The sequence below is a fragment of the Notolabrus celidotus genome, chromosome 18 (genome assembly GCF_009762535.1).
Source record: "Notolabrus celidotus isolate fNotCel1 chromosome 18, fNotCel1.pri, whole genome shotgun sequence".
Classification (NCBI taxonomy): domain Eukaryota; kingdom Metazoa; phylum Chordata; class Actinopteri; order Labriformes; family Labridae; genus Notolabrus; species Notolabrus celidotus.
Genome location: NC_048289.1, coordinates 11,471,777 through 11,492,166, shown reverse-complemented (window position 1 = coordinate 11,492,166; position 20,390 = coordinate 11,471,777). Strand labels below are relative to the sequence as shown.

General features: G+C 41.4%; 1 protein-coding gene across 2 annotated transcripts in view; it reads left to right on the top strand.

Annotated features, from left to right (window-relative positions):
* trrap (transformation/transcription domain-associated protein) overlaps nucleotides 1–20,390 on the top strand; it is a 114,762-nt gene that overhangs the window by 47,513 nt on the left and 46,859 nt on the right. For both annotated transcript variants that reach the window (XM_034707109.1, XM_034707107.1), the window contains exons 44-56: nucleotides 2,379–2,592; nucleotides 2,840–2,968; nucleotides 3,796–3,945; nucleotides 6,626–6,825; nucleotides 8,261–8,382; nucleotides 11,250–11,463; nucleotides 11,661–11,840; nucleotides 12,009–12,155; nucleotides 12,446–12,565; nucleotides 16,274–16,561; nucleotides 17,608–17,745; nucleotides 18,463–18,575; nucleotides 19,378–19,513. In XM_034707109.1, coding sequence (XP_034563000.1) covers nucleotides 2,379–2,592; nucleotides 2,840–2,968; nucleotides 3,796–3,945; nucleotides 6,626–6,825; nucleotides 8,261–8,382; nucleotides 11,250–11,463; nucleotides 11,661–11,840; nucleotides 12,009–12,155; nucleotides 12,446–12,565; nucleotides 16,274–16,561; nucleotides 17,608–17,745; nucleotides 18,463–18,575; nucleotides 19,378–19,513 — 2,151 coding nt within the window. The remainder of the gene's footprint in view (nucleotides 1–2,378; nucleotides 2,593–2,839; nucleotides 2,969–3,795; nucleotides 3,946–6,625; nucleotides 6,826–8,260; nucleotides 8,383–11,249; nucleotides 11,464–11,660; nucleotides 11,841–12,008; nucleotides 12,156–12,445; nucleotides 12,566–16,273; nucleotides 16,562–17,607; nucleotides 17,746–18,462; nucleotides 18,576–19,377; nucleotides 19,514–20,390) is intronic.

The window sequence follows — 20,390 nt, the reverse complement described above, 5'->3', positions numbered from 1 at the left end:
TTTGCATTGACTCTACTCCAAGGTGGCCGACACCGTCTTGAGCACGTCATACTTGTGCGTTGGAGTGTCTGCGTCGCATTGCAGTACTCTGCTCGAACGCTGGTCAGCAGTGCGATTTCTATGCTAGTCATATCGCCATTTTCCAGTCCCACTACATTCTCTGCTTGTTTGTGCACAGGAAACCATGGTGACTCCAGAAGTATTGTCAAGTGTATTATGTTGAAGTTAGGGCTGATAAATGTTCATAAATCATACTGAAACTGTTGCAGAGAAGAAAAGAGATGTAATGTTCGGCTGATGCACAGTGATTTCGGAAATACCACCTAGTGGGCAATTTTTATGTCTTTATAAATCTGCACCACTATAGCCAGATTTAAGCCTCTATGTAACTTACTATTTACAGTGAAACTGAGACTCATCCGAAGCAGATGAATGGGCGATACTTAGGTGGATGTAATGAACCAAAAAAAATGCTGGTATTTATTATACAGACATATCTGGCAAATTTCACTACACTTATGATCTGAACACATGGTTCCTTCTCAAGTTGCTAATTGGATTGTAAACAATGCAGTGCACAGAAAAATGTTAGCTGCTGGCCATCATTTCCAGAGGTATTTATACCTATCAACAGAAAGCCGACGGGTTCAGAGATGCGATGCTATCCACTGTCTTTTTGCTTCATAGAGCCCCATTCAAGTTCATGTTGATGACATATTTGCATAGGGGCCTTAAATACTCTGTTTATTTACTGCATTTCCCAGAAATCACTTCTCCATCGCTGTCTCGATCTGATTTGATTTTTCAGTGATGTGTATCAACTTTCTGAATGTGTGCGTCTTATCTTCTGTATTTCTAGAAGCTATAAATGTCCTTTGGATCACAAAGGTTGAAACGGTATATATTTGTGTGAGAATCTTTACATGTGTAGTGAAGTATATGTCATCAACTGTATTTTGCGTAAACAAAATTGTATAAATTATAAAATGCAGCCAAAATAATTTATCTTTTTGCCGTCACTTTCTCAGGGATTGCAAAAGTTTCCTGGCCCTGCTTAAGCTCCGTCTTAGTGTTTGCTTGAACGTCTCTGAGTCCTTTGTCCCTTATCAGTAAATACATGAAGTGAGGCGCCAACTACCATAATGACAAAATAATGACAGTGGCGAGATAACGGGAGTCTATCCGGGTTAGCCTCTGCCTTCTCGCTCAACCCCCCCACCCCCCTTCATCCTAAACTCCCCATCCTTGCCTTCTGTATCTCCCCACTGTGCCTCTCTGAATCTGTCCTCGCCTTCCTCTCTGTGTCTGTGCCTCCACTTCCTCCTCTCATCTCTTCTTTTCTTTTCAGCCTCTTATCGCAGCCTCTCTTCTGTGTCTGTCTTTTTATCTGTTGCCCCTCTCCTTCGCTCGTCATCTCTCTGGTCTGATTCAGTGGCGCTTCAGACAAGGTTATCACCATGTGCCGCAATTGTCACGAACTTCCCTTTTTCCCTTTTGGGGATTGCTGCAATTGGCCGTGCCTTCGCCTCTCTTTGCCTACACGTACACACTAGCACAACCAATCAGCCCCTCCAGACCTCTTGGGAAATGTCTGATAAACAAGGGTTCCTTAAGTTCGTATGCAGATGCATATACACGAATCCCAGCCCCCTCGGGACAATGCTCTACCTGCCCAGCCATCTTACTCAGACTAAGGAACAATGCACTAAATCCGATTACCTTTTATCATCTCATTGTACTGGCATGGCAGTGATTAAGAGTCAGAGGGAGTGGCATGAGAGTGCACATGATGAAGGATAGCAGGCACACAATCCCTCACAAAAACACGCAAATCAAGTATCTAAATGGCCCCAGATACAAGATCCCATTCTGTTAATACAGTGCCAAATCAATACCGACCTAATATCTACCAGCAGCCTTATCACAGGAGTCCCCTTGTTCATTAGCCAAGATTAGTGCCATGGATCTGTCCCAGATTATCCTCTTGCCCCTGCCATCTTGTAAACCTTGATTGCAATTTAGACAAAATTAGGGACCCGATGTTAGCCATTGATCTTTAGTTTAGCAGCAATCACATTGCCTTGGTTTTTTTGTGCAAGAAATACCTCTGTGTGTGGAATATTGATTTCTCAGTTGTCTCGAGTTTATATGGGGAAAAAAAGTTCAATGATTAATGCATCTGCAGGATTTTGTTCCGTAGATATTTTTGGCTTAGTTTTAGGTTTTTAATTCTTTTATCTAAGAATGAAAACAAGCAAATGTCCCTTGATGGATTACATTTATTAAAATGCATAATTGCAGCCAGTAATTTCTGACTTTGTTCCACAAACCAAGTTTATTGGTTTCATCCTGCTGACCTCTCTCATTGTGTTTCTCAGGAGCAGCCAGCACAGGCTAACATCTCCAACATCTGCACCGGGCTGGAGATCCTCTGCTTCCTTCTACAAGTGCTGCAGTCCCCAGCCATTCTGGCCCATTTTAAACCCCTACAGCGGGGCATTGCTGCATGCATGACCTGCGGTAACACCAAAGTGCTGCGGGCTGTCCACTCCCTTCTCTCTCGCCTCATGAGCATCTTCCCCACTGAGCCTAGTAAGTTCTCTCTCGGTTGGATTAGCCAAACTCATTACTTCAAGAGAAAAAATAAAGCTGCATGTCTCGGTTGTCAAAGAAATCATTCCTCATTGCCAAAATGTTTGTGATTGTTTGTTCGTACCCGCATTTTTAAGAGGGCTATTTTTCATTCAGTGTGCTAAAAGCAAGACGTTGATTTAGATCCCCAGCTGTTCTTTGTTTGAAGCAAACACTGCTCTCTCCCTCTCTCTCTCTCTCTCTGTAGGCACATCAACAGTGGCATCCAAGTACGAGGAATTGGAGTGTCTTTATGCTGCTGTGGGCAAAGTCATCTATGAAGGACTTACCAACTACGAAAAAGCCACAAGCAACACTAACCCCACACAGCTCTTCGGTAAGACCTTCAGCTCTCCTTTTTCCTTCCTCCCATTTATCCCATTCTGCTCTCTTGTGCTCCGTCGCCCTCACTTTATTGGTCATAAACCCATACATAAAAAATATATATATTTGTCACACTCTCACTCATTTCCCTACAAAAACCAAGCTAACTCAGTCGCTCTTAGCAATTATTCCAGTAAGTGGGTCGTTAAAATGCAAGCCGATGGGCCCTGCTGCTCGGCCTAACATCTGGTCTGTTTAAACTGAGGCCACAGTCCAGCGGTTTGGGAAAGGTTGTCTCGGGAAGAATTGCTGCTTTCGGGCCACCCTCCCTGTGTGAACATTACTGTTATCCTGCCAAATGTCACCGAGTATTTATAGAAAAAACTGACTTTCATTCCACCGAGATAGCTATTTGATTTTTACCCCCTTTCATTTGAAATATATAGCAGCTCTTCAAATAAAGGGCCCTCAAGGTGACAAATGGTTATTGGAGAGCTGTCTAAAGGTAGCGCTATCTGATACGATTTTCCCAAAATGGCAGTTGTGGTCAATAAAAGGCTTTTGATATCCTTCTGTTGCGGAGAGGTAGCGCTGACATGATGGGGGTGGTATTTTAACATTTGTCTCCCCTTCAGGGAGCAGAAACAGAGAGGGACATTAGTCTCACATATCCCTGCTCCTGTGACACTCTGAGCTTTATGATATTCCCCCTACAGAAAGAAAAAAGCCAGGTGTGTGTCTGTTCGGCCCTCAGAGGTTAAGGCTTCCTGTCAGATCATTTGTATTCCCCTCATCATTCCTCACTTCATCATTCAACTTTTCCCTTCATTGCTCTCCCAGGAACACTGATGATTCTGAAGTCAGCCTGCAGTTACAACGCCAGCTACATCGACCGCCTCATCTCAGTGTTCATGCGCTCACTGCAGAAGATGGTGCGGGAACACCTGAGCCCCCAGCAGGCCAACCCTGGGGTGACCGAAACCAGCACAGGTACATGCATGAGTGAGAAGGAATAAAAAACAAGTGTGAACCACAAAAAGCATGATCATACAAACCCACTTGGACAAACGTTTAAGAAAAAGTCTCTCAGTGTATGCTTTGTGTTAGACATTTAAATAGAAACAAGTTAACTAGCAGTACAAACCAACCATATTAACTCAACCCCAAAACATAGAATCGCCTACCCTTAGAATTAAGTCAACTAAGAAGGGGATAGAATAAAAAGCAAAGGCAGCTTTCAGTCACTGACTTACAGAACTTTAAGATCTTTAGAGTATGACAAGAAAGGTTGCTGTTAGGCATGTTAGTAGACTTCTGCTGTGAGATTAAGGCTGGGCATATACTGATTCAAAATTTTGGTCAGCTGACGGCATACTATTGGCCAATCCCCAACTCTCAGGGCTGATTACCTGATTGGCCCTGGGCAAAATGTCAGTCACTGACAGCCAATGGCAACGCAGCATGTGGAACACTTTAAAATACATAGAAATACCAAGCGGCAACCTCCGGTCTAAAAATATAAGTCCAATGCAGAAGTGCTAAAAACTGCAGTTCATCAAGGCACAGCTGACTTGATTGACAGGTGGGAACACTGTAGTTGTTGGCTAGGAGGCTCAAAGCCCGCCTCTTTACCTCACAATCGCTCGACAGCAGCAATATGGCTCCCGCCGACTATTGGCCTCAAAACAGCGCTTCAGAAACAGATGGGTGACGTCACGGATACTACGTCCATATTTGTTCAGTTTATGAGAAATACACTGATCAGCCCTTTCCCAATGACCACCTGTGCAATCTATTCCTATCCTCTACAACAGCTCGAACACAAATTCTACTTTATGAATCTTCTATAGTTACAGTTTTTGTTGACACATCAGAGAGGTGATGGTTGCACTTTATATTTATTGATGGTGTCAAATTCTCTGACTCTAACTTGAACCCATTTGATGTGTAATTTACTGGTTCTACTATCCGGCCAGCCTAACGATCCCCATTCTCCTCCAACATCTCTTTGTACTCAGCCCAGCTCTTGAGTTCACAGCACCTGAGTCACCATCAGAGCTCAGAGATCCCCTCATTCTGCACCAGACTTTCATTTGAACTTATCCTCCGAGCTGAAGTTACAGCTGACTCACATTATCAAGAAGCCTTGCGTGCGTACTTTCCCCAACCCCTGATCTAACAAGGGCTCGTCTGTGTGTGAGGTCAGTTGTACCAAATACACTCACATGGCGACCTTCTGCAGACTCAGTCAGAGCTCAGATATCCCGTGTATCTCTGCAGTACCTGGCTCCATACAAAGACCGTATCAGAAGTTCTGTATCAATGGCCGCAGCTGTGTTCTGAGAAGCTGTCGCCGTTAGGGGAGATCCTCTGCGCAGATAGTATGTTTTCACCGGGGATGTTTCTCAGCTCCAGTTCTCTCCCTATATTGTCTCGGAGTCTCTGGATAAAACAAACAGATGGTCACCTGGTGCTGTTTTCTTTATTTGAACCGGTACACACTGTTTCATCTGTCATTTAACAACTTCACTTTAAAGTGATCAGCAAACGTAAAGAGGAGAAGTTCACAAGTTTAAGTGCTGCTGTGTAAATGCCTCCTGTTTTTTTTTGTTCTCTCTTGACTGAGAGAAATTCTCAAAGGTTCCCTGTTCACTTTGTTCTCTGAGCTAGGCCTGACCAGGTCTGCAGAAGTAAAGCAGCACATCATTCCTGCTGCTGTGTCTCAGATGGGAGGTAATGGCTAGAAGATGCTATCAGTGCTTTAAATGGGTCCCTAATGACTGTATCGGGAAACACACATTTACCGTCCAGTAGGCACAGTTATTGTCACCGAAAGCAACGGCTATCTGACCAGCAAGGCCTTTGCCTAAAGATTTTTTATGTCTCACTAATCTAATAAGCTTTGCTGGAGTAGCTTTTGCACTGGAGACGTTTAGTCGTTGATCTGCTGCTGCCACCTTGAGCCACTCAAATGGCAAAAGCCAATTGGGTGATGCAAGCGATGACATTTTCAAGGCTAGCTTTGATTTTAGTTTGTTTTTCACCTCATGAATTAAAAATAGTATCAAAAAACATTATTTCTCCTTTGGTGGTGATGGTGGAGTCAAGCTCAAAACAGTTGCTTTTAAGATGAGATAAGATATACTTTATAAAATAGAATAAAATAGAATAAAATATGGCAACTATTACAGATGTATACACACTATGTACACTTCTATTTGATAAATAGATAGTAAGGTAAGTTATTGCACTGATAGAATTGCACCAGGTTATTTCAAAAAACATACACAGTATGAAGAACAGTGTGATTCAGATGGATACAATAGTTATTTGTGAATGTGCCAAGTCACATAGTAACTGCCATGTAGTGGAATGAAAGATGAGAAAAAGATGATTAACAGGACATTGTAGTGCTGGTGTTAAACAGTCTGATTGCAGATGGGATGAGGGGCCTGTGGTAGTGCTCCGTCCTGAAGGTTGGGAATCTCAGTCTGCTGCTCCCACCCTGCTTCCACCCTTTTTTAGGCTGAATTAGAAAAACTTGTGTGATAGCTTCCACGCTATTTTCCTTTCACTGTTTATCACAATATAGCTAATATTTTGACTCTGTTTCCGAGAGGCTTGTTTGTTGTAGTCCTGCTCCTGACTGTCAACCTCTCTGTTCCCTTAGTGACCAGTGAGCTCGTAATGCTCAGCCTGGACCTGGTGAAGACTCGGCTGTCCGTCATGAGCATGGAGATGAGGAAGAACTTTATCCAGGTCATCCTTACTTCACTGATCGAGAAGTCACCTGACCCCAAAATCCTCCGCGCGGTCGTCAAAATTGTGGAGGAGTGGGTGAAGAACAACTCCCCCATGGCGGCCAATCAGGTAAGAAGGAAGCCCAGAAATGGAGACGAAAAACTAGATACACACAATCAGCAAAACTAATGGGTGAGATGTAAATGAATGTCAATACCCGATTTGAGGGCACTCGCTGTCCTTGATACTCTTGTTTGGCGTCAATATCACCATATGCTGTTAATAAGCTAGTAATCGATCTCCCTCTTGCTCTCTCTCTAGTTCTCATGTAAGCTACATGTCACTAGTAATATCTTCAAACATGGTCTGCTGGCAATAGAGAGAGAGAGGGAGGTTGCAGACAACATAAGAGCTGGACCTTTCAGAAGGGTTCTAATACATCTAACACTTTTAACTGTTAATTGTTTTTGAACTGTCTTCATTTCTTGCGTAACTGTACAATATAGTGGAAGTACTTTGCGTCCTTTCAAAATAAAAGCATGTCTGTTGACTGATCCGAAAAAAAAAAAAAATTGATATAAGGCAGTACAAAGCCTTAATAAAAGCATCACAAATAACCATTTTATGAGGCAGGTTTTCTAAAGCATGAACATAAACTGGATTTTAAACCTTGAAAATGTCCTGAATAAATCATATTTTTAACCCAGCATCATGAACGGTATTGTGAGTTGAGTGCATCATCCCTACTGAAGTAATGGCAATTCATATTTTTATTATAGATAATTCCTGGTATTATATTCAAACACACACACACACACACACACACACACACACACACACACACACACTCTTGCACAGCTTGACAGAGTAACTATTTGTAACCTTGGGAGAATAGAAAGGCTATGAAGTTCATTTTAGAAGTAGAGCCGGATTGATGGACCTCAGGTCAACAGGCAGCTTGTTCCAGAGAGAAAGACCGTAGTAACTAAAAGCCCCCTCACTGGACTTTGATCTAATTCTGGGTACGGCTTAAAGACCTCTACCTGAGGGGCTGGATCTGGTTGTATCCTGTGAGCAAAGCAGAAATATACTCAGAGCCTGAACTACCCAGTGCCTCATGATCTAATAGTAGGATTCAGAGAGTGATAATGTATTGTATAGGGAGCAAATCTAAGCAATCTTAACACATATGACTTCAAAACAATGCCTTAGAAAAAGTAGAGATGTGTGATTCAGCAGATCATTACATTCTTTTTTTAATAATGAGAAATCTGAGTCAGCAAACTACATTTTAAAAGGTGCGACACCTTTAGATAAACAACAGGCAAAGCACATTTCCTCACTAAGAAAGGCTTATATCAGCATAACTCCCACAAAGCTGTCTTTATTCCTTTTGAGCTGTAGAATAAGGGGAAAGGTAGAGGGCTTAGGTAGACTGTAATTACAGGAGGAAGAAATCCTTTTATTATCATCTGTCATTTATATTCTCACATCTCTCTCCTCTCCTCTCTGTCTCCTCAATTTCCTAATATCTCACCCATTCCTCTTTCCCTCCTTCGTCCAGATGCCTAACCTCCGTGAGAAGTCCATCCTGCTGGTGAAGATGATGACCTACATAGAGAAGCGTTTTCCCGATGAACTTGAGCTAAACGCCCAGTTCTTGGACCTCGTTAATTACGTCTACAGGTAATTACTGCCATTCATCACATGGCCAAATGGCCGTTTCGCCGCCGCCTTGCCACCCTTGCATCCATCTTAACGGGGAAGGGGTGGGGGGGATGAAGGTTGGGGGTTTGAGGTGGGGAAAGTCACGGGAGGTTGGGTCAAGGAGTGATGAAAAATCAGAGATGAGGAGGATGGGGTTTGAAGAGGGAGAATTGTACCATTCAGATTTTGTATGTAATGGAGGAAAGAAAATATAGATGCCTAGATAGAGGGATGTTGTAAAATCAGTTGATAAAGGAAAGAGAGGGACTGTGTGATAGAAATTACAGCTTAAAATAGAATAAAACAAAGAATATGTGTGTGGGATTGTGCAGAAGGGGTCAGAGACAGCGGGTCGTGATTGGGATGGATAAATTATCAGGGTTTTCCACAGGCCTACAGTCATGTCAGGACCCATGACAGGACACACAGCAGGTGTGGGCCAGAGGGGAAAGACTGTCTCACTGCCTGCTATCCATCAAACCAAGGCTCCCTTTGTCTTCCTGTCTCCCACACATACACATTTAATCAGCCAAATGTAGCCTGTATCCCACCGCCCCATCTGCCACAAGGTTTAAAAACGAGCAGTAAAGCCTTGATGGACAGCGAGTAATGAGAATGAAATGATAAAGCAGCTGTGCCTGAACAATGTTTGATTAGGAGAAGAGCATAAATAGAGACCAAAATGCAGCTGTGGAAGCCTAGCCTTTGTTGATGCTTCTCTCCCACCTTCCCTCTCTTCTGTTGTGTGAATCATACCCCTGACGCCTGCTCACTTCAGCAGCATGATGTGGAGATGAGTATTATTGGGATTTGAGAGTCAAATGCTTGACTGTCTCTGCATGAAAGATACTTCATTTCAGCTAATATTCAGTGTTAACTGCCATCTCCTCACACTTCAGTGACCTTCAGTGTTAAATGACACTGCTGTTTAAATGTGCCAGCACCTCTCATTAGAGCGTTGTTACAGAGATCACCTTTTGTTCTGTGATGTGTTTTCAGTTTTACCTGCCTGCAATATTTGTCCTGCTTGTTAGTAGTATGCTATTTATGTACAAGTAGTAATATCACAACTTGATGAGATAAATAGGCCATATGCAATGACATCGATCAACATTGACACAGCATAGAATAATATAACTAATCAGGTATTTGAGATTGTATAGTAACTTTAACTTTTTGTTTCATGTTTTATACAAACCTGTATTTTCATTATGTTCCTCCCCAAATCCAAAACTAATCCCAAAAATGTTTAATAACCACTAAATTGGCACAAAATAGGTTAGCTCCAAGTGGCAACCTATGGTCTAAAAATACGAGTCCAATGCGGAGGTGCTAAAAACTGCAGTTCGAGGTTCCGCTTGAGGCTGGCTCAAGAAGTACCAGAAACCACATACACACCAATTCAAAAAAGAAGATCTTTACAGCAGAAATACACATTGTTTACAGCCTGGTACAAAAGACGAGTGTAGTCTGGATAGCTCGTTTCTTGATCGGCACACACTGTACGGGGTGATTTTTTTCATGACGTGGTCATTTAAAAGATATTGAGATTACGAGTTTTCCAATGAGAGGCACAGCTGACTTGATTGACAGGCGGGAACACTGTAGCTGTTAGCTAGGAGGCTCAAAGCCCGCATCTTTACGTCACAATCGCTCCACAGTAGTAATATGGCTGCCACTGACGATTGGCCTCAAAACAGTGCTTCAGAAACAGATGGGTGACGTCACCGATACTACGTCTATATTTTATACATGGTCTATGGTTAGCTCACAGCTAGCTTGAGTTTAACCAAACAGCATAACATGGCATGAAAGCTTGGCGTTAGTTAAAACTTAAACATTGCTTATTGAAATGAAATCGCTCCTCTATTCATTGCCTAACTCAGACTTTTGCTTCGTGTTCATTACAAATCCTCATGATGACATTGGGATTTACTGAGCAGCACTAATTTAAACTGTAAAAATTAAGTTGTAGAATTCTTAGGATCATTATTCCAGTTAGGAAATCAGATTATTTTCTATGACATTACAAACTTTGTGACATTAAAGAGAAGAACTTCACCGGTTTAGCTCAGCTGATAAAGCACACAAGCTCCATACACAGAGACTACAGCTTTTAATGCAGTAGCTATTAGTTCAATCACTGATCACAGGAGTGAGTTAGTGAGTTTGAAATGTAAAGATCGAATATAGCTCAGAATCCAATTGAATGCACAACTTACTGAGAAGATGTGAGTTATCGGATTGAATGCAGTGCAGCCTATTGTGTCCTCCAAACAGACTTCAGAATTAAATCAGTATGCCTGATTATTTCTTAACAGAACAAAGATCTATGCTTGAATAGATGCTCCCAATGTTATGTCATTGTGTGCTTCAGTAATCATGGATTTGTAATAGCCACTATCTATTATAACAGATACTATAAGTTCATCAGCATTTTTTCTGCCTCATAAAGCTTGGAATCAAACTGTATGAGAGTCGGAATGCAAACCCTGACGAGTAAATGTTTTGTCCGTCAAATTATTCCTTTGTTGGGTTTATTCAACGTTTTGTTAATATTGAAGTTACAGATAAATGCTTATACAAGGGGGGAAAAAGGTTCCATAGATGTGCAGTCAGAAACAGCTACTGATTATTGCTCCATATTTCATTAAAAATTCAACAGTTTTGTTACTTTTATATTATTTGAAAGTTCAAGAGTTTTAGTATAATATAAAATAAGATAAGAATTTAGTGAAGTGGTGGATTCCTTTTGCCATTTTGCATTTATGAATATGAAATTCACAATGCAGTATCAACAAGCTTACAGGGAATTCAATGCCATGCTTGTCCTTCGCATTTTTCAGGGATGAGAGCCTTTCAGGAAGTGACATCACATCCAAGTTGGAGCCGGCCTTCCTCTCGGGGCTCCGCTGCACTCAGCCGCTGATCAGAGCCAAGTTCTTTGAGGTGTTTGACGCCTCCATGAAGCGGCGCGTCTACGAGAGGCTGCTCTACATCTGCTGCTCTCAGAACTGGGAGGCCATGGGCAGCCACTTCTGGATCAAACAGTGCATAGAGGTAAACAAGAGTCGCACGCAGAGCCTTTTATACCCTCTAGACAGCAGAGGGAAAAAAAAGTATTGTTGACTCATACAAGTCTTTTTCAGTCTCAGTTAGCTTCTTGTCATGGCTGTCACTTGTTGTGTCATTTACTGTCACTGATCTTTTGTGTGTGTGTATGTGTGTGTGTGTGTCTGTGTGTGTCTGTGTGTTAGCTGCTGCTGGCTGTGTGCGAACGGAACACCATCATCAGCACCAGCTGCCAGGGATCCATGCTGCCGTCTATCACCAACGTCATCAACCTGGCCGACAGCCATGACCGCGCTGCCTTCGCCATGGCAACGCATGTCAAGCAGGAGCCGCGTGAGAGGGAGAACAGTGAAACCAAGGAGGAGGTGGGAGACAAACACGTGTACACATACAGACATACAGAGACACATCACAGTGATTCAGCAAATGATGAGTTACACATAAAGATAAAAGTCATGTTTTTTTTTATCTGTTCTTATCCCAAAAACTTTTCATGGCTAACATCCAAACACTTCCTTCGTGCTCCCCTACAGGATGTGGAGATCGATATAGAGTTAGCACCAGGTGACCAGACTGCCATCCCCAAGAGTAAGGAGCAGTCTGAGAGAGACACAGGCAACCAGCTGCACATGCTCACAAACCGCCACGACAAGTTTCTGGACTCACTACGGGAAGTCAAGGTAAGTTTGGCAACTTCTCAGAATCACCCAGAGGCGACTGGTGGCAGTAAGAGAGATGTACTGTTCAAGTTTCCAGACTTTCTGTACAGAAGTTATTTATGATCAAGTGTCCTGCTGATTTTATTCCTGCTATAACATCAGGAAGTGATTCTGACCTGGGATATCAGTGGAAAACAATTAACCACCCAGTAGGATAGTGAATCAGCAGTAGTCTTGAGCCCTGAAGACAAGGATTAAAAGCCGCTGCCTCGTTGAGTCAGCAGCTGACACTTCTCTCTGCTCTGTGCTAGACGGGGGCGCTCCTGAACGCCCTGGTCCAGCTTTGTCACATCTCCACACCGCTGGCTGAGAGGACCTGGGTGCAGCTTTTCCCTCGTCTCTGGAAGATCCTGTCTGACAGGCAGCAGCATGTGAGTATAACTTACTGACCTTTATGTGATAACAACTATTAACAGTATATAAGATGGCCGCATCTCCACTCTCTCACTTTGTACAATAGTGACGTTAAAATACCCTTAATGGCGCCCACCAACATAATGTGTCGTAGTGATGGCTGGTGGAGCCGTGGTATTGAAGTCCTTTCCAATCCACTTCCGCAAACACACATTTAACTTACTAAATGTAGCAGCAAAGATCTGTAATTTAAAGCAAACACTCACAATAATAGACATTCGGTGACTCTTGTGTTTCCTGTTGTCCCAGAGCGAGCTATTTCATAGTCGTCAAAACAAATAATAAAAATTCAGACTAACTAAATAGTCTTAAGGTAAGAAAACTAAACCGTGTTCCAAATTATTATGCAAATTGCATTTTTGTGAATATTTTAAAAACTGTTAACAGTCGTTTTAAATTTGTTAGGAAGTCAGATAGTGAATGTATTTCTTCAACTGTGTTGTTAAAATTATGCTTTTCAAAGTTTGTCGGCTGTATTTTTAAATAAATACAGAATCTGCAGAAATTAGTGTACCAAATTATTATGCAAGTTGGTGATAAGAGCATATAACTTGTGAAAATTAAAATATTATATTATTATTTTCAATCAATAGAACGTTTAAATGGTGCCTAAATTTTATTTTCACAAGTTATATGCTCTTACCACCAACTTGCATAATAATTTGGCACACTCATTCCTGCAGATTCTGCATTTATTTGAAAATACAGCCGACAAACTTTGAAAAGCATAATTTTAAGATAAGATAAGATATACTTTATTTGTCCCCCGTTAGGGGAAATTTCTTTTGTTACAGCAGCTTACAACACGGGACAGGGGAATACAACAATGTATTAAAGGTGACATATCATGCAAAATTGACTTTTTAATGGTTCTTTACCTGAAATATGTGTCCCTGGCATGTCTACAAACCCCCCAAGAATGAAAAAAATCCATTCTGCCCCTGTTTTGATTTCTACACCTTTCTGTAAATGTGTGTGAAACGAGCCGTTTCAGACTTCCGTGTTTTTGTTACGTAACAACAATATCCGGTCTGTCACGGAGTCAGAGCTCGGAGCTTGTTCAGCCCATAGACTGTATAAAATAATACTGAATCCCTCCCCTGTTTTTCATTACCTGCACAAATATGTGCCAACAAGGAGCTTAGGAGGGAGGCATGCTAGTTGTAGGCTTTCTTAATAAACGCAAAGGTCGGTTTTACTCCCCACGTCTGCAGATTTGAAGATATAGTGGATGATTTTTATTTGTCATGGATAAGTGCTAGCGCTAATTAGCATAGCCACATAGCTATATGTTCATAGCTGTAGCTGTAGCTGTGTACCAAGACACACGTCGACATACTGACAAATAAAACAACAAGAAACACTAAATCTGTGACCAATCCTTCATAAAAGGTCCCGCTGCCTTTCTGGCAGAGGTCGGGTTTACTCCCCACGTCTGCAGATTTGAAGATCTAGTGGATGATTTATCATGGATAAGTGCTAGCGCTAGTTAGCATAGCCACATAGCTACATGCTCGTAGCTGTGTACCAAGACACACGTCTACATACTGATAAATAAAACAACAAGAAACACTAAATCTATGACCAATCCTTCAGAAAGGTCCTGCTACAGGCGCCTCTCCGTCAGGATCAGATTCAGAGGGTTGAAGTAACGCGATCTCTGAGCAGCCGTGTATATTCAGCCAACATGTAAACATTAGATCAACGTGCTGGAGAGCCGAGGCACATCCACTTCCGGAGGGGGCGTGGTCAGAGGGAAAACAGAGTGTTCTGATGAGGAATGAAGAAAAGGACTTTTCAGGCATGCCAAAATCTGATTTCAAAGTGTTTTTTTGAGCATAAACTTTAAATACATGTTTTTGGGACCTCTTAGACCAATATATATTGATGAAAAAAGCATGATATGTCCCCTTTAACATAGTTAAAAAATATAATAAAAGTAATAATAGCAATGACAAGTATAAAATAAAATAAAATAAAATAAAATAGAATAGAATAGAATAGAATAAAATAAAATCAAGTAAAAATAAAATAAAATATGGCAACTATTACAGATATGTACACACTATGTACACTTCTATCTGATACATAGATAAGGTAACCACACAGTTGAGGAAATATGTTCACTATCTGACTTCTTGACAAATTTGAAAACGACTGTTGAAATAGTTTTTTAAATATTCACAAAACTGCAACTTGCAGAATAATTTGGAACACGGTGTAGTCTTAAGGAGAGAAACACGAACAAAACAAAAATTTAGCACAGTGTATTTAAAACAGCTAAACCCAGGATCATAGAGTCTGCAGGTAAATGACATCAAGGTTGTTTGCTGAGTGTAGCTAACAATAGCAGAGCTAGCACCAACACCCTTGAGTCCTCTTTGCAGGTTAACAACAAACCTACGCTGGTTACGCATTACTCTGATTGAGGATTCATCAAGGGTTATGGAAAGGCACCTCTTGCATGCGGAATGCTTCAATCTAACTAGGGGCTCATGGTCAGAAGACCTTAAGTGCCTTCAGAGATGAACATTCAATACTGCTCTATAGCTCTGGTATTTCTCACTTGCCCATTTGCCTGTTTGTTCTCACTCTGAAAACACACACACATACTGTTCCACTCCCCATATATCCATTTCTGTATGTTATGAAAGATGTTAGCAAGCAGACAGCGACTCTGACCCTGGCTACCCTGCTCATTTCTGAAAATATGCCTTTCCACTTAATGAGGACGGATTCATTTATGCTAAATATGGAAATGAGAATACTGAGGGAGGAAAGCTGTAACGAGTTTAATGAACCAGATGCATATGGAGTATTTTCAGACTTGTTGAAAGGCCTTGATTTGAAGTGATTGAGCTCTTAAACATCTGAAAGACGCAGTCAATGGAAAGATGGCTTGGAAATAATAACATTTTATGAAAGGCTTGAAGATACTAATATGTCACAAATGCTTATTTTGATGTCTGCATTTCATCCCAGCATTAAACCAGATCAATATCTGTTGGCATTGGACTGATTGCTGTTGCTCATGGTTTATATGTCAGCACTGATTTTATATAAGAAAGACAGGAAATATATTATTCTTAAGAAGGGATTAACTTCTGTTCACATATTTGCCTTCTCCACCACTGGTCTCATTTAAGTGACCATCAAGGCATTAATTATTCCATGCTGTCGACGGGGAGTGAAAATTATATTCATTACCACTGCATCATTTATTTCTGAGTGTGTGTCAGTCATGATTATCAGAGGACTAACCCTGGCTGTCATGCTCACAGTCCATTCTGTGGGTTTTAAGAAGCTGTGAGTGGCCCAGTCTGGTTCAAGCAGCTTTTTCAGATGTTTTTGTTGCCTTGACCAAAAGTGCTCAATAAGGAAAGTAAGGATCTCTACGTGACTTGAAATGATGTTTCTTGAACTTTTAATACAAAGCACATAAAAAGGCTGCTAATTCTTTATCATTCGTCCCCTTCCAGCCATCTTAAATGTTTTCTTTTGCCACTCCTTTCCTGTCTAATGGCTCTACTTTCCTGGAGAAAGGCATCATATTGCATCACATACATGCAACAGAATGCCTTCATCAATATGCTGTATCAGTTCACTGCTGCTTAAGTGAAAATACTTAGTATACAAGCTCTCACTCTCTATTTCTTCCTCTTTAGGCTCTCTCAGGAGAAATGAGTCCTTTCCTGTGCAGCGGCAGCCACCAGGCCCAGAGGGACTGCCAGCCCAGCGCCCTGAACTGCTTTGTGGAGGCCATGTCCCAGTGTGTGCCTCCTATTCCCATACGACCCTGCGTGCTCAAGTACCTGGGGAAGACGCACAACCTGTGGCTACGCTCCACACTCATGCTGGAGCAGCAGGCCTTTGAGAAGGGCCTCAGCCTGCACAGCAAACCCAAGCAGAGCACTGAGTTCTACGAGCAAGAGAGCATCACGCCACCTCAACAGGTAAGGTTTTAACTTTGAGTTGGAAACATTTGCTTTTTAAGGCACTTGTACAGTGGCCCTGAAGGACAAAAAAAATATACAAAAGATGAAACACTTTTACAAAGTTGGAGTCAAATTAGCATTTTGGAAAAAAATATTACATTTTATAAAAAATTACATTAGCAAAACACTTTTACCAAGGCCAAAACAAATGTACATTTAAGAAAACAAACTTACAAAATAAAAAAAAAAACACTTTTACCATTTCTGAAACAAATTTACAGTCATTTTGAACGCAAGTGATCCGGTACCAAACGGAGTACCGGTACCATGGCTGATTTATTGGACCATTTGCAATTTCGACATACCGTCCATGTGTACTTCGACTTGCATGGCTTAATCTTTGAGACAAGCATATGCTCCTGGCAGGATCAACCAAGTAAGCACCCAAGTTGGTTCCTACACTTCGTGTAACGTTGCTCCATTAGATTTCTCTCCATCCAAACAAACAAAATGACCCCTCACTCCATCATTTCCGGATCACTTCTGGTGTTTGGTACATTCCCTTTCCCTTAAAAATGAAATGTTAATTTGTTTCAGAAATTGTTCTGTCATTTGTAAAATTGTCTCACCACTTATGAAAGTGTTTTTTTGATTTTGTAAATTTGTTTCCTTAAAAGTAAATTTGTTTTGGCCTTGGTAAAAGTGTTTTCCAAAATGTAAATTTTGTTTTATAAAATGTAAAAATGTTTTCCAAAATTTTAAAAATGTTTTCCAAAATTTAAATTTGTGTCCAACTTGTCCTTCAGGGCCACCGTACACTTGGCTTTTAGGGTAAAACAAACATCATAAGATGAAATGCAATTTTTGTGATACATTCTGTAGGATCTGAAGATATACGTTTCATGTTTTTGTTGTAGCCTCATGTTTAAAATAAGCAAAGTTGCCTCTTACTCCATTTAATGTAGACGCGTAAGCAAAGTTGCTCTACTATAAATGAAAGTCGACCACATTACATTTAACAATCAGTCCTTCTAACGTCCTCATTTTGATTTGTGTCACTGCAGGAGATTTTGGACTCCCTGGCAGAGCTCTACTCTTTGCTCCAAGAGGAGGACATGTGGGCTGGTCTGTGGCAGAAGAGGTGCAAGTTCCCGGAGACCGCCACAGCCATCGCCTATGAGCAGCACGGCTTCTTTGAACAGGTGGGCGAACTCAGTATGCAAACAAATTTCAACTCAACTCAGCTCAACTTTATTTATATAGAACCTAAAATGATAAAAGGCATGATTATAAATAAAATACTTAAAAATAAAATAAAATCAATACAGTAAAATTAATAAAATAAGTAATAGTGGAAAGAAAAGTTCAAAATAAGGTAGCGTTAACAAGATCAGATGAATACAGGAAATAAATAGATAAATAAATAATTAAATAAGATAAATTTAAAGCAATGATTAAAATAATAATGGTTAAAATGATAATAAAAAATAATAAGGCGGTCCAGGTCTAAAAATGAATTACTCCAAATTAAAAGTTAGATTAAAAAGGTAAGTCTTAAGTTTACTTTTAAAAACACCCAGAGAGCCCGCCGTTTTAATGTCCAGAGGCAGAGAATTCCGTAACATAGGGACGTTAAAACAGAAAGCTCTCTGGCCGGCGCTTGTGTGAGACACGAGGAACATTTAAAAGGGAAGCATTCGTAACAGTGTAATGTGACTTTATGGTTATTGTAGAGTATGTTATCTGTCTTGCTCTTTAATTTCATTGCTTTTTACAGAGACGTCTGCAATATTCTGCTACAGCATATCAATAAAGACAGACAGAATGTTGAAGCATGTTGCACCAAGGCAGGCATGTTGCACTGATAAACATTTTATCAGCTTCAAAAAGCTTCATTAAAAGTTTCATGTGTTGTTCAGGCCCAAGAAAGCTATGAAAAAGCAATGGAGAAGGCTCGAAAGGAGCATGAGAGAAGCAACGTCTCTGCTGCCATCTTCCCCGAGTACCAGCTATGGGAGGACCACTGGATACGGTAAGATGCTGTTATCTCAGAGGGGGGGGCTCTTTTACACAGTGAGAGAAACAGAAGAGCACAAAGCTTTAAGAGATTTTAACTACCATGCAGGCCCTATATATGTATATTAGCTGCACAGGATTTATCAAACAAACAAGACCACATTCATCTCAGTTTGTTTGCATTATAGAACAGAGACTCCAGAAACAACAAGGTCTGGTATATGAAGTTCTACAAGAACTGTATTTTCCCTCACAAATCTGCCCATGTCAGTCTTTTCTTCCACACTTTAAAATAATTTTTGTTCCCATATGGACAATTTTGAACCAGTGGGAAATCTATCGACTCTACTTTCTTTGGATGAATCTGAATTAAATGACTTCTTAATAACAAGTCACCACAGTCTCGGATAACAACTGTGCCTTCCTTCAGAACCAAATGACTCTCCCTGTTGAGTGTCAGCCTGTTAAAAAGCTATCATTGTTATTTTATATAGGGTTGGATATTGAGTGCTCTGAAGCTTAAAGATGTATCTTAACGTGCATCATTCCTAAATCAAAAGGAGGCACACAAGTCTTTGGTCTGCCTACGGAACCCCACTGGGCCTATGCTAATGGTAGAGGCCCTTAGGGCGTTTTATACAGCAGAGGGATACTGTTTCTAGTCAGGTAGACCTCTCATAGTGACAGCTGTAAATGATGTGCTTTGAATAAGACTGATGAACAGTGATTATGTTAAAGTCTCACCTGTAGCACATTAACAAGCATGTTTCAAGTTTAAAAGTCGCCTAAACTTTCATCTTCCTTTTCCTCATGTCCAGCTGCTCTAAGGAATTGAACCAGTGGGAACCGCTGACAGAATACGGCCAATCCAAAGGCCACTCAAACCCTTATCTCATGCTCGAGTGTGCTTGGAGGGTGTCCAATTGGGCTGCCATGAAGGAGGCTCTGGTACAGGTGAGCAGTGCGCACTCACCATGGAAGAATGCATCCATTTATGGATGTCTACACACAAACACACATCCACACACAGGTTTCACTCGTCTCCCAAAGGTTAAGCTCAACCCAATAACAGTTTGACAGAAAATAGAAACTACGAGCACGAGTTCTCACTAACACAATCACGGACTCAGTGGAGCCTCCTGGTATGAACCCGGTGAACCAGACTCTACTTCTTTCATTTTATTCCTGGGCCTCGTGTCAGTGTGGAGTTCAGTAACTTGATATCTGGAGTGTCCGGTTCCTCCACAGCTTCTTGAAGGAATAAGAGAGCCGATGGCAAGGCTGAGGAAATTCATCTCAGCTGTTTGGCTTGTTAATTTATTGGCCTCATGTTTGCTAAAACAAAGTGCGGACGAGTGGCGAGCGTGTGATAGCACCTGACACATAACAAATACTCCTGCTTTGCTCTTTCAAGGAGACTTGGAACCAATCCATTGAGCTGCTCTGTCCTAAGGTGACACCTAATTAAACTGTCTGGATGGCAGCTCCAACTCGGCTTTATCCCCTCCTCTGTGTTTCATACCCTCCTTCCTCAGTGTACCATTCCTCTTTTTTTCTGTCTCCCACTTCTCCAACTTCTTCACTTGGCTTTCTTTTTTGTGACTACTGCCCGTCTTCTACCACTTCCACCTCCATCTCCTTATCCCTCGCCGTGCAGCTCTGGTTTTTAGCGGCTAATATTTACGGCAGCGGGCTGCGTGAATAATTACCCCGGCATCTGCTGCTGGATGATTTGTTTTATGGTGGCGGAGAGGCACAAGGCTTCCGGTTGCCTGCCTGCTCACCGCTCAGCACCTCTGAGGGGAAGTCCAAATGTCCCTGCTTTCAATTA